General features: G+C 38.3%; 3 protein-coding genes across 3 annotated transcripts; all 3 read right to left on the minus strand.

Moving 5' to 3' along the window:
* Positions 1-1386: 1386 nt before the first annotated feature.
* Positions 1387-3637, minus strand: LOC101290994 (F-box protein CPR30-like). The gene is made up of 3 exons (XM_004289299.1): positions 2504-3637; positions 1826-1991; positions 1387-1484 (listed from the first exon to the last, which is right to left on the minus strand). The coding sequence occupies exons 1-3, from the start codon at positions 3635-3637 to the stop codon at positions 1387-1389; spliced, it is 1398 nt and encodes a 465-aa protein (XP_004289347.1).
* A 338-nt stretch (positions 3638-3975) lies between these two features.
* On the minus strand, positions 3976-6595 carry LOC101291285 (F-box protein CPR30-like). The gene is made up of 2 exons (XM_004289300.1): positions 5395-6595; positions 3976-4191 (listed from the first exon to the last, which is right to left on the minus strand). The coding sequence occupies exon 1, from the start codon at positions 6593-6595 to the stop codon at positions 5537-5539; it is 1059 nt and encodes a 352-aa protein (XP_004289348.1). The 3' UTR covers positions 3976-4191; positions 5395-5536.
* An 884-nt stretch (positions 6596-7479) lies between these two features.
* Positions 7480-10072, minus strand: LOC101310454 (F-box/kelch-repeat protein At3g06240-like). Its single transcript, XM_004288195.1, has 2 exons — positions 8806-10072; positions 7480-7661 (listed from the first exon to the last, which is right to left on the minus strand). Exon 1 carries the CDS (start codon positions 9988-9990, stop codon positions 8839-8841), a length of 1152 nt encoding a protein of 383 aa, XP_004288243.1. The 5' UTR covers positions 9991-10072; the 3' UTR covers positions 7480-7661; positions 8806-8838.
* Positions 10073-13352: the final 3280 nt, after the last annotated feature.

The following is a 13352-nucleotide window of genomic DNA, read 5'->3' on the forward strand; positions in this document are numbered from 1 at the left end:
GATTTAGCCTTAAAAGTGGACTTATATGAGTAAAACTGTTATGGTGGACTTATGTAGGAGAAAATGTTCAGAATGTGACTTATATGAAATTTTCTATTCTTTCTTTAGCTTAATAAGGATATACTAAACATGAAAGTCAATGAATTCTGGACTCTGGAGTTCAACGTCACCAGAGACATAATCCCATAACATCCATTTTCAAATGTGGGAAGCTTGGATTGAAGGTTGAAATCTCCTTGCTGAATCAACTTGAATAGTACGAGCTAGCTAGCTACTTGGAAATTTAACAAATATAACCACAATACCAAAAGCTTGGAAATTACCATCTGTGTTAAATATAGTTGTACATACTGCTGCATATTGGATTTACACAGTTATGTGTTAGACTTGTGGTTCCAAAAGAGATGAGCACCAACTAGCACAGTAAGAAAAATGAGCCAAGCTTTAGTTTATACACCCTCTGTGGTACAGAGAAATTTGTTACAAGAATACAAGTATTTGTTTATACTTATTAGAGTAGAGAGCAGTATAATTAAAACTATAAACCGTTTCTTTTGCTTATAAGTAGGTTTTCAACATTTTTATCTAGGATTAGGCCCGTCCTGTTCCGGCCGGGATTAAGCCTGGTTGGGACGAAATTCGTCCCATCCTAATTTTAATGTCTGGAATAAGCCGCGAGATTAGCTCAATCCCGTCCCACCTCATCCATGCCCAACCCTGCTTGATATCATAAACTAAAGTTTTGATTCTTCATGAGGAGGGTTGCTATTTTACTGTTGATGCAATCAATTAAATCTTTGAGTCTCTCTCAACCTTGATCTTTAAATGGTTATGCAGCAAGGCTCTAAGGCCGAAAGCTTCAATAACTAGAACATTAGAATGTCCACGATGTTTTTTAGAAACTTGCAGATGTTTGAGTGTCCCATCAAAATTTAATTTAATGAAATCATGTGGTGGTGGTTTCCGACGTATAATAGTTGAGCAACGAATTAATAACTGTTGTTCTTTACTCACATTATTTTCTTTTGAGAATAAATACCGCATGCTCGGAGGCTCAATCTAACCCAAAATTCTTGTTATTAGAAATATTTGTGCTACGAATCAATCAGGGGATCATGATGCCTAAATGGCGCCATTTAGAATCTTTGTAAATGCCTAAACATTTGCAAATATTTGTACTTCAACGACATAAAATATATTAATTATAATTGCACCAACACATAACACAATAATCTCACTCGTCTTCGTACAATATAAAACATCAATCAAACAAGAGAAATATAACATTGTCCCAACTTATCATTGTCGTAACATAAAACAAAAAAGCAAATACCAGTCTCAGACTCAGCCATTGAACATAGATACATTAGCTGGCTGCTAAGGATACTAAACTGAAATGTTAAGAAATCTCAGAATCAATGCATCCTTTTCATCAGGTCTACACAACTCCATAGTGAAGCCATCAAATTTGTACACCGAAACCCCTACAAAATCCAAGAGATAACACAAATCAATGATCAGTCATAGAAACCATCAAGGAAGAACTCTGCTTTAGGAGCAGTGCAACTGAGATACATTACGAAATAAGAATATATATAAATCAAATAGTTAAAAAATCAATTCCCTACATACGAAATTAAGAACGACTGAAGCTGCATTAAGACCATTGCCTGGACAGAAATATCAAGAACATGTAGCAGACAGCAAATAATTGCATGAATCTTCCAAGCTCTTCGCAATCACGCCAAAAAAAAAACTGCTTGGAAACTAAACCAGCATTATCATGTGTAAATGACTTATGTTCCATCAATTATCTAGGATATACCAAGTAGCCACATCACAAAGGCAAATGTATCCCCAAGAAATGATATTTTTCTTCTTTCCAGATAAATGTGAAAACTCAAAAACTCTTCCAGAATATCAGTTCCACCCTGAATGCGAAATTCAGCAGATAAATAATCTTCAAAAGGAAAGACCATAACGAATGCCACCTATTAAGTATAATAGATAGAGGTAAAACCATCATGAATATTCAGTTATAACGAAGCAAAGATATCTAGTACCTAGTCCAATGAAATGGGAACACCAAAGATACTTGTACCTTATATGCTTTCTAAGTGTCAACTAACAATTGTAAATTGATCTATTAGATAGTCGACTCTCTCATCTCTAGCAACCACACATAAACCAATCCTCCAACCAATTCTTAAGATTAACTGTAATCATTGTGGAGTGATGAGTGAAATAATCTAGGCAGCTATTCAAGCATTAAGCATCCATATATGGCATAAGAGAAGGGTACAAGGAACTCAAACAGGTTCACAACCACTTTCGACTTCTAAATGCATGGTATAAGATAAGTAGAAAATAAACAAACAGTTTTCAAATGCATCAACAGAGTCAAAAATGTGGAGAAAGCGACTAACCATCGATCATTTAAATATAAAGAGCAACCATTCCTTCCATTTCAGCTTTGTGAGGCCTTGTGATGGGTTTCAAGTACCTGCTCTGTATGTTCTACTGGATGATAACAACTGATCCAAAGTAGACTCTCTTCATATTCAACCATACACATCAAAATCCCCTTAAGCATATACTGGTCAACCTTCCGGTTTTCTTTATGATCAATCCTTATCAACTGGCACCCCTCGACACTCCAATTCACAGCAAATGTACTACTTTCCACAACCAATAATTTCCTCCCAAACGCGCGCCACACAGGCGGATCAGGTACCTTTAAGCAAAAGAGCATAGTCCACGAGTCACTCACACCATATTCCCTCATGACCCACAAATCAACAGAGTCACAAACACCCTCCGCATAACGCGACACAAACAGGCACCCTTCACACACCCCAAGACTGCGGATACTCTTACCATCATTGTTGAAATCGGGCAGCCACATTCCCCGAAACTCCTTTGCTGCCAAGTCAAAACAAACTATTTCTTGCTCGTCGTCGTAAAAATTTAGCCAATGAAGGGCATCGTTCACAAGAGTCCCCTGACAATAGGGTTCAACATTGAAGCCAACAGAAGACTCGATCCTCTCCCAAGTGTGAGTTCTCAATGAGAACATCTCGACTATACTAGACATGTCCTCAGTGATATCTAGCTGTAACTCCGTAAAGTCGTAGGAGGCTACCAACACTGTGTAGTCATCGGTGGCGGATAAATAGCCCACACCATAAAAGACATTTGACTCTGACTCTCTATTTGATAAGGAAACATATGATTCGGGTAATTTCTTGACGAATCCAAGTGATGGGTTCCAGACATAATAGAATTTCTTATCAACAGATAGAAATACCAGACCATTGCAGGAGCCCAGTAATTGGACATAACCGCCCGGTTGGTGCAGGAAAGGGAGAGTGAGCTTTCTAACGGAGTAAGGGTCTCCAAACGACGGCGTATCAGCATCCAGGGGTAGCGATTCCAGTTGTGGGGCGTCGGTGGAGACCAGGAGTCTGCGGCTGAGACGAGGAGCTGCTTTGAGTTGTGATTGGGCGAATTTGGGATCGGAGAGTATAATGAAATGCAGACGTTTAGAAACGGAGGTGAATCGGATCAAGGACTTGACGGGGAGTCTGGAAAAGATGTTTAGTATGATCTCTTCGGGTAGGTCTTCTGTTTCCGCCATTGCAACGGTTAGAGATGAGCGGACGAGAGTGAGAGAGACTATGAGAGACTGACTCAACTATAAGTCCGATGTGCCCCTTCCTCGCCTTTTGTTGCTCTGTCCCAGACTCCCAATCCCATTTGGTCTAATGCTATGAGTCAGGATAAGTGGAAGATCAACAAAAAATATTATCAAACATGGTAAATTAACAGAATAAAATTGATCAATCATAGAGCTTACTAGCAAGCAAGTCAAGAGGTTCCAAATTTAACACTTTAACGGCATGAAATGCATAAATCATAGTCGCATTAACGCATAACAAAATAATCTACAATCCTCTTCGCACAATATAAAATGTCAATCAAACAAGAGAAACATAACAATGTCACAACTTATCATTGTCGTAACCTAAAACAAAAGAACAAATTTCAGTCTCAGCCATTGAACATAGATACATTAGCTGGCTGCTAAGGATCCTAAACTGAAATTTTGAGAAATCTCAGAACCAATGCATCCTTTCCATCAGGTCCACACCACTACATAATGAAGCCACCAATTTGTACACCTGGAAACCCCTACAAAATCCAAGAAATAACACAAATCAATTATCAGTCATAGAAACCAATTAGTCCATGACCATCAAGGAAGAACTCTGTCTTTAGGAGCAGTGCACCTGAGATAAATTTACAAAAAAAAAAAAAAAATTACAAATATTTAAACAATTAATTCCCTTACATAACAACATAACATAATAAATTAATACGAATGACTGAAGCTGCATGAAGACCAGAGCAAGAACAGAAATATCAAGAAACATGAAGGTGGCAGCAAATAGTTGCACGAAATCTTCCAACCTCTTCACAATCACCCAGATATAAAAGAAAATTAAAAAAACTTCTGCTTTGGAAACTAAGCATCATCATGAGTAAATTGGCTTATGTTCCATATACTATCTAGGCTCTACCAATCAAATTTATGCCCTAGAAATGATTCTTTCTTCTTTTCAGATAAATGTGAAAACTCAAAAACTCCCCAAGAACAAATCGTTCATGCCTCTTCCATTCTTCCTATATATCAGTTCACCCTAAATGCGAAATTCAACAAATAAATAATCTTCAAAAGGTAAGACCATAATGAATAGAGAAAAAGCCATCACAAATACTCAGTTATAAAGAAGCAAAGATATCTAGTACGTCCTCTAAGTGAAACGGGAACACCAATCCTATGCTGATCGAGAGAGATACTTGTACCTTATATAATTATATGCCTTCTGAGTGTCAACTAACAACTGCACATTGATCTATTAGATAGTCGACTCACTCATCTCTAGCGACCAGACATAAACCAATCCTATTTCACTTAAAGTCAATTACCTCTCGATCAGCATAGGATTGGTGTTCCCATTTCACTTAGAGTCGACTATCTAATTGGTACTTGTACCTTATATAGTTATATGCCTACTAAGTGTCAACCAACAATTGTACATTGATCAATTAAATAGTCCACTCTCTCATCTCTAGCAACCGACATAAACCAAGACCTCCAATCAAATCTTAAGATTAACTGTTTAAATCAATGCAGAGTGATGAGCAAAATAAACTGGCTTGCTATTCAAGCATTAAGCATTCATGTATGGCATAAGAGAAGGTTACAAGGAACTCAACAGGTTCACAACCACTTTCAAGACTTCTAAATGCATGGTATAAGATAAGCAGAAAACATCCAAACAGTTTTATTATGCATGAACACAGAGTCAAAATGAGGAGAAAGTGACCAACCATGGATCATTTGAATCAAATGAGCAAACATTCCTTCCCTTTCAGCTTTGTGAGGCCTTGTGATGGGTTTCGAGTATTAGGACCTGCTCTGTCTCTTCTACTGGATGATTACCACTGATCCCAAGTAGACTCTCTTCATATTCTACCATAGAAATCTGATTCCCTCTAGCATATACTGGCCAACCTTCTGGCCTACTTTATGATCAATCTTTGTCAACTCGAACCCCTCTTCAGTCAGTTTCGAAGCAACTGTACTACTTTCCACAACCATTAATTTTCTCGAATTATAGGGCCAGTTTATTATGCCCCACTCAGGCGGATCAGATAGTTTTGAACTAAAGAGCATAGTCCACGAGTCACTCACACCATATTCCCTCATGACCCAGAAATCAACAGAATAACAAACACCCAAAGGATAACGCAATACACAAAGGCACCCTTCATACAAACCAAGATAGCAGAACATGTTACCATCATGACCGAAATCAGGCAGCGGAATTCTCCGGAACTCCTTTACAGCCAAGTCAAAACAAACTATTTGCTTGTTTAGCCAATGAAGAGCTTCGTTCAAAAGAGTCCCCTGAGAACTGACAATGAATCCAATATCGAAAGAGTCCCCTGCGGCTTCAAGCCTCTCCCAAATGTGAGTTGTCAGCGAGAACATCTCGACCTTTACCTTACAATCAACAAGGTCCAAGTAGGCTATAAAAAGTTTATAGTCATCAGTAGCGGATAAATATCCCACACCACAATAGACGATTTCTAAGTTTCCATGTAATATGGAAAAACCAGGGTCTGGTAATTTCTTAAAGAATCGAGTCGATGGGTTCCAGACGTAAAAGAAGTCCGCGTAAAAGGTTAGAAATACCAGACCATTGCAGGAGCCCAGTAACAGCAGATACTCGCCCTTCGGGGAAGGGAGAGTGAACTTTCTAACGGAGGAAGGGTCTCCAAACGACGGCGTATCAGCAGCCAAGGGTAGGGATGACAGTTGAGGGGCGTCGGTGTAGACGAGGAGTCTGCGGCTTTGGGTTCTCTGCCGAAGAGCTGCTTTGAGTTGAAATTTGGCGAATTTGGGATCGGAGAGTATGATGAAGTGCAGACGTTTCGAAACGGAGGTGAATCGGATCAAGGACTTGACAGGGAGTCTGGAAAAGATGTTTAGTATGATCTCTTCGGGAAGCTCTTGTGTTTCCGTCATTGCGACGGTGAGAGCTGAGCGGACGAGAGTGAGACACTGACTCAGGTCACTCAACTATGAGATGCCCTTCCTCGTCCCTTTTTTTTTTTTGGAATGACTTCCTCACCTATTGTTTGCTTTGTCCATTCTCCACCGCTAAGTTTATGAATTCTTTATTTCATCTTTATTATTTTATGAAATTTGTGTGATTTATTGATTATAAACTTGGGTTTTGTTTGATAGGGTTAGATCATAAATCAATCTAGTTCGATTCCTTAACCGTCACTTATTTAACTGAAATTTGTATAACTAGTCTATCCTAAAAACAAAACGGTTAAGACGACAAAATATGATAAAAAAATGTGTACAATAAACTTTTAATGAAAAAGTCTTTATTAGTCCTCAACTTAATAAATTGTTTGAGCTTATGTGAGGGTCATTTTTTAGTTAAACATTGACTAAGCCTAAAATCAACTCAAATCTGATTAGTGGGAGGATTTTGTATGTGATTCAAAACGAAAGAAACTTGATAGTGTGAAGCACGGTGTGGCCATGTGGGAGCTAAAAACGCAATGCGGTGAGTCAATTTGAGGGTATGAGTTTAGAAGGGTGTTTTGGAGGATGGCTGATCTAGGAGTATCTATGTGTTCCTGCTTGACTGTTCTGCAAACTAGAAAATATTTGAATACCGAACAAGCCAATATTGTCAAACACAGTAGATTAACAGTATAAAATTGATCATTCATAAAGCATACTAGACAAGCAAGTTAAAAGGTTCAAGATTTAAACACTTCAATGACATGAAATATATAAATCATAGTCGCATCAAGGTATGAGAAAGATAATCTACACTCCTCTTCGCACAATATAAAACATCAATCAGACAAGAGAAACATAACATGACACAACTTATCATTGTCGTAACATAAAACAAAAGAACAAATATCAGTCTCAGCCATTGAATAGCATTAGCTGGATGCTAAAGATCCTAAACTGAAATTTTGAGAAATCTCAGAACCAATGCATCCTTTCCATCAGGTCCACACCACTACATAATGAAGCCAACAATTTGTACATCTGGAAACCCCTACAAAATCCAAGAAGAAACATAAATCAATTATCAGTCCTAGAAACCAATTAGTCCATGACCATCAAGGAATAACTCTGAATTTAGGAGCAGGGCAACTGAGATAAATTACAAAAAATAAAAATTTCAATTGTTTAAACAATTAATTCCCTTGCAAAACAACATAACAAGAATGACTGAAGCTGCGTGAAGACCAAAGCGAGAAGGGGAAATAACAAGAAAATGAAGTTGTCAGCAAATAATTGCATGAAATCTTCCAACCTCTTCGCAACCACCCAAAACTTCTGCTTGGAAACTAAACCGGCATCATCATGAGTAAATTGGCTTATGTTCCATATACTATCTAAGCTCTATCTATCAAAAATATCCCCTAGAAATGATTTTTTTTCTTCTTTTCAGATAAATGTCAGAACTCAAAAACTCTTCAAGAACAAACTGGTCATGCATCTTCCAAAATATCAGTTCACCCTGAATGTGAAATTCAACAGCTAAATTATCTTCAAAAGGTAAGAGCAAAACGAATGCCACCTATTAAGTCTAAGAACATAACGAATGCCACCTATTAAGTATAATAGATAGAGAACTCAAAAAATCTTCAAGAACAAACTGGTCATGCATCTTCCAAAATATCAGTTCACCCTGAATGCGAAATTCAACAGCTAAATAATCTTCAAAAGGTATGAACAAAACAAATGCCACCTATTAAGTATAATAGAAAACCATCACAAATTTAGTTATGAAGAAGCTAAGTTATCTAGTAGTACTCTAAGTCAAATGGGAACACCAATCCTATGCTGATCAAGAGAGATACTTGTACCGTATATGCCTTCTAAGTGTCATCTAACAATTGTACAATGATCTGTTAGAGAGTCGACTCTCTCATCTCTAGCAACCACACATAAACCAAAACCTCCAATCAATTCTTAAGATTAACAGTTTAGATCAATGCAGAGTGATGACAAAATAAATTGGCCAGGTATTCAAGCATTGAGCAACCATATATGGCACAAGAGAAGAGTAGACGGAACTCAACAGGTTCACAAATACTTTCGACTTCTAAATGCTTGGTATTAGATAAGCAGAAAACAAACAAACAGTTTTATCATGCATGAATCAGAGTCAAAATGAGGAAAAAGTGACTAACCATCGCATACTAAGAGCAGAGATTCCTTCGATTTCAGCTTTGTGAGGCCTTGTGATGGGTTTCGAGTATCTGAACCTGCTCTTTCTCTTCTGCTGGATGATAACCACTGATACCAAGTAGACTCTCTTCATGTTCAACAATAGAAACGTAACGCCCCTTAATCATATAGTGGCCAACATTCTGGTCTGCTTTATGATCAATCCTCATCAACTCGAACCCCTCGTCACTCCAATTCACAGCAACTGTATTACTTCCCACAACCAATAATCTTCTCGCAAAGCTAAGGCACTCAGGCGGATTGGATACCTTTAAGCTATAGAGCATAGTCCACGAGTCACTCACCCCATATTCCCTCATAACCCACAAATCAATGGAGTCAAAAACACCCTCCGGATGACGCGACACACACAGGCACCCTCCACACACCCCAAGTTTGCAGAAGCTCTTACCATCATTGTCGAAATCAGGCAGCCACATCCTCCGGAACTCCTTCACAGCCAAGTTAAAACAAAGTATTTCATGCTTGTCGTAGCTATTTAGCCAATGAAGTGTATCGTTGAATGGAGTCCCCTCAAACTGGAATCCAATGTTGGAGTAGGAACCGCATTCAATCTTTTCCCAGATGTGAGTTCTCAATGAGAACATCTCAACCTCATACGCCATTACACGTAAGTCACAGCAGGCTACCAAAACTCTATAGTCATCACCGGCGGATAAATAGCCCACACCATAGGCTAGACGTCCGTTTCGACCATAGGAACAAAAACATGGGTCTGGTAATTTCTTGAAGAATCCAGTCGATGGGTTCCAGATATAATAGAAATCCACATTCAAAGTTAAAAATACCAGACCGTTGCAGGAGCCCAGAAACTTGTCATGATCGGACGGTTGCTGCAGGAAAGGGAGAGGGAGCTTTCTAACGGAGGAGGGGGCTCCAAACGACGGCGTATCAGCATCCAAGGGTAGGGATTCCAGTTGAGGGGGGTCGGTGAAGACGAGGAGTCTGCGGCTTTGGGTTTTCTGCTGACGAGCTACTTTGAGTTGCGATTGGGCGAATGTGGGATCGGTGAGTATAATGAAATGCATGCGTTTCGAAACGGAGGTGAATCGGATTAAGGATTTCACGGGCAATCTGGACAAGATGTTGAGTATTATCTCTTCTGGTAGGTCTTCTCTTTCCGCCATTGCGGCGGTGAGAGCTGAGCGGAAGAGAGTGAGAGACAATGGCGGAGCTAGAAATTTTGACGTAGGAGGGCCAAAAGATAAGGCGAGTATTTTTTACCCTTCGAAAATCTCTATTTTGAGACTCTGAAAACTACAACATAATTATTCATAATATACCAGCTAAATAAAGTACGTGATCAAAATCAGTTGTGTATAATATTTTTGGGAAAATACCTTAATACCTAAATATTTGAAAACTAAAGCTCATTCTAATTAGTGTCTTATCTTTGTGCCCATTCCAATGATTCTTGAGAAAAAGACGTTATTACTTTGTGTTTAATTAAACCCACACAATTTTTATATATATAACTCTCTCTCTCTCTCTCTCTCTCACGTCTCCGGCCGTCTCTACTGCTCCTCCTGCGGCCACATCCAAGACCATGACAATTATGTCAACGTCTACGGCGGCGTCTCCAGCACCTCCGGCCAGGGCATCAACTACGACGCAATGACGCCTCTCTCTCTCTCTCTTCCTCCTGGACGAAGCCTTAGCGCCGACGCCGACACCGACGCAGCCTCGATGCTTCAAAGACGCCAACGCTTCCCGATTTTGGCAAACGCCTTCAATCGGAGCTTTCACTCCTCCGCTCCTTGTCTCTACTCCGCCAACAGCACCGCTCAGGTCTCCGAATCTTCAATTTCTGATTCATTTTGATCGGTTTTTTAGATTGATTTGTGAAACTAAAATCGGGAGTGTGTGAAATTGGGGCGGGGGAGTTCACTGAGATGGCGTGGGAGGGCAAAATTAGGGCAGTTGAGGCCGTCGGAGTTAGGAAGCAACAGGTGGTGGAATCTGAGCACTTGATGCAAGCGTTATTAGAGCAGAAGGATGGTTTGGCCAGGAGAATCTTCACCATGGCTGGTCTGGACAACACTAGTGTTCTCCATTGTTTATTTCAGACTATTCATTTTGCAATTTCAAATTCATTTGTTTGTAAATGAGGGATTGAACATTGTGTTGTTGTGCTTATAGGTGATGGGTGGCACCAGTGGACCTATAATAGGCTCGCATCTGGGAGGTCTGTGGACAATGCACGACGGCAGAAGAAACAAATGAATGATGATTTTCAGCAATTGTTCACAAATATTTATTACCCCCTAGTAAACTAAATTATTAGGGATCAATAACTTAATTTTTTATTTGTATTTCTTCTTTTTTATTACATTAAGCTGAAACAAGTTGATTATTAGGAATAAATAGCTGATTATTAAGGGTCAGTAACTGATTATTGGAAGTCAGTAACCAAGTTATTGGGGTCAATAACTGATTATTAGGGGTCAGTAACTAATTATTAGAGGTCAGTAATCAAGTTATTGGGGTCAGTAACGGATTGGGGGTCAGTAACTGATTATTATGGGTCAGTAACTGATTATTAGGGGTCGGTAACCAAGTTATTGGGGGTCAGTAACCAAGTTATTGGGGGTCAGTAACTGATTATTAAGGGTCAGTAACCGAGATACCGGCGACCGGGGAAATCCAGCAATCAAAGTCCCGCGGCCGGTGACCGGAGTCCGGTGAGGTTCCGGCCAATTATTTTCTCTCTTCCACTTTCTCTCTCTATGCATGTTTAAGGGGTAAGGGTAAAATAGTCTTAAAATAATATGGTTTATTAAGACTTTAGTAAAGATTTGTGCATTTAGGCATAAAAAATGTTACTTTATATTGAAATGGGCTAATGAAAAAGATTGTCGTTCGAATGAGAAATGAGAGATTTAAATTAGTACTAAATGGACATTTTCCCAATATTTTATATATTTATGAATAAAATACTTCGACATTTCTTAATTTAGAAGTTTTTGTAATATCAGTACCGGTTAATATAAAAAAAAAAAGTACCAATTAGGTAATATTGTATTTATTATTGCTAGTAATAGGAAATTTTTATTACTATTGTAATAGCAGGAAACAAAAACTAGAATTTTGCTTCGCACTTCATGAGCCAAAACTATGAAATCATTACCATGTGGGGGGTGCCATGAAGCAAAAACTAGAGCTTTTTCTTCCTAAACTCAACAATCATACTCATATTATACAATAAAGTAGTAATCATACCCATATATGACACTCTTTGGCCCTATACTACCTCCGCCTATGAGACTATGAGATGCCCTCCCTAGTCTTTTGTTTGATTTATTCCATTTTCTTTCTCGTTAAAATTGATATGTCACCATACGTTGTCTTTTTAGTTTTTACGTTCATTTAATTAAGTTTATGTTGCTTTTTACAGAAAATTAATACCTTAATCACAAACTTTCTAATGATCAATCAGTAGATTAACAGAATAAACACAGATCGATCATAAAACATTAAAACTTACTAAACAAGCAAGTCAAGAGGTTTCAGATTTAAACACTTCAACGACCTGAAATATATAAAGTATAGTCACACAACTCACACCAAGTCACCAACACATATTCTCAAAAAAAAAAAAAAAAAAAAAAAAGAAACTCACACCAACACATAACAATTATCTACATTCATCTTCACACAATATAAAACGTCAATCAGGCAAGAGAAAATCAGTCGCAACTTATCATAAAAAAAACAAAAAAAACAAAGTATGTCAGTCAGTCTCACTGTCTCAGCCATTGAACATAGATACATACAAAGGTTGCTGCTAAGGATCCTAAACCGACATTTTGAGAAATCACAGAACCAATGCATCCTTTTCATCAGGTCCACACCACTACCGGAATGAAACAAATATATAGAATCCCTCGTAACCAGTTTATCCATGACCATCGAGGAAGAATTCTGCTTTAGGAGCAGTGCAACTAGATAAAATACAAAACAACAAACACTAGTGTTTCTTTAAGTACTTAAAAGAAATTAATTTTAGTTAGGGGAACTTTTTTAGTGAAGACTAAGTTGAGAACTTTTTGGTTTATGGTTTAAAAGACTTATTTTTCAATCACATTTTGACATCTCATCCGTTCAGTTTTTAGGTTTATATGAGTAGATCATTTATACAAATTTTCAGCCAAATTGCTGTTCGTTAAGATAAGAAACTAGATCAAATTAATGGACGAACCAAATCTGACACGACCCGCCCCAAATTTCACCTTGAAACCCAGAGTAAGTCGTGCGTGGACCACCTCCAAGGAAAATTTACCGAAAAATCGGTGTAACCTCCCTTGAAAATGGACAACCCTTCCTAATAATACCTGCAAACACTTCTGAAAATTTAAATCCAACCTTAAACTCCTGGAGCCTCCGTGCTCCCCAAAACACAACACCACCCAAAATATTTACTAATCTAAACAAATCTTATATCCAACCATTATTAGGTTCAGAGCAACTCTAACAGGAAGAAATGAAACAT

This window comes from Fragaria vesca, linkage group LG1, assembly GCF_000184155.1.
Source record: "Fragaria vesca subsp. vesca linkage group LG1, FraVesHawaii_1.0, whole genome shotgun sequence".
NCBI lineage: Eukaryota > Viridiplantae > Streptophyta > Magnoliopsida > Rosales > Rosaceae > Fragaria > Fragaria vesca.

Bases quoted from the DNA above. Each gene is read 5' to 3' on its own strand.
- LOC101290994 (XM_004289299.1), bottom strand. From the start codon at position 3,637: ATGGCGGAAACAGAAGACCTACCCGAAGAGATCATACTAAACATCTTT. The intron at 1,992-2,503 runs GTACTTGAAACC...TATACTTAATAG, and splicing joins CAGTAGAACATACAGAGCAG to GTGGCATTCGTTATGGTCTT. The intron at 1,485-1,825 runs GTATATCCTAGA...TGGATTTTGTAG, and splicing joins CTTTGTGATGTGGCTACTTG to GGGTTTCGGTGTACAAATTT.
- LOC101310454 (XM_004288195.1), bottom strand. From the start codon at position 9,990: ATGGCGGAAAGAGAAGACCTACCAGAAGAGATAATACTCAACATCTTG.
- LOC101291285 (XM_004289300.1), bottom strand. From the start codon at position 6,595: ATGACGGAAACACAAGAGCTTCCCGAAGAGATCATACTAAACATCTTT.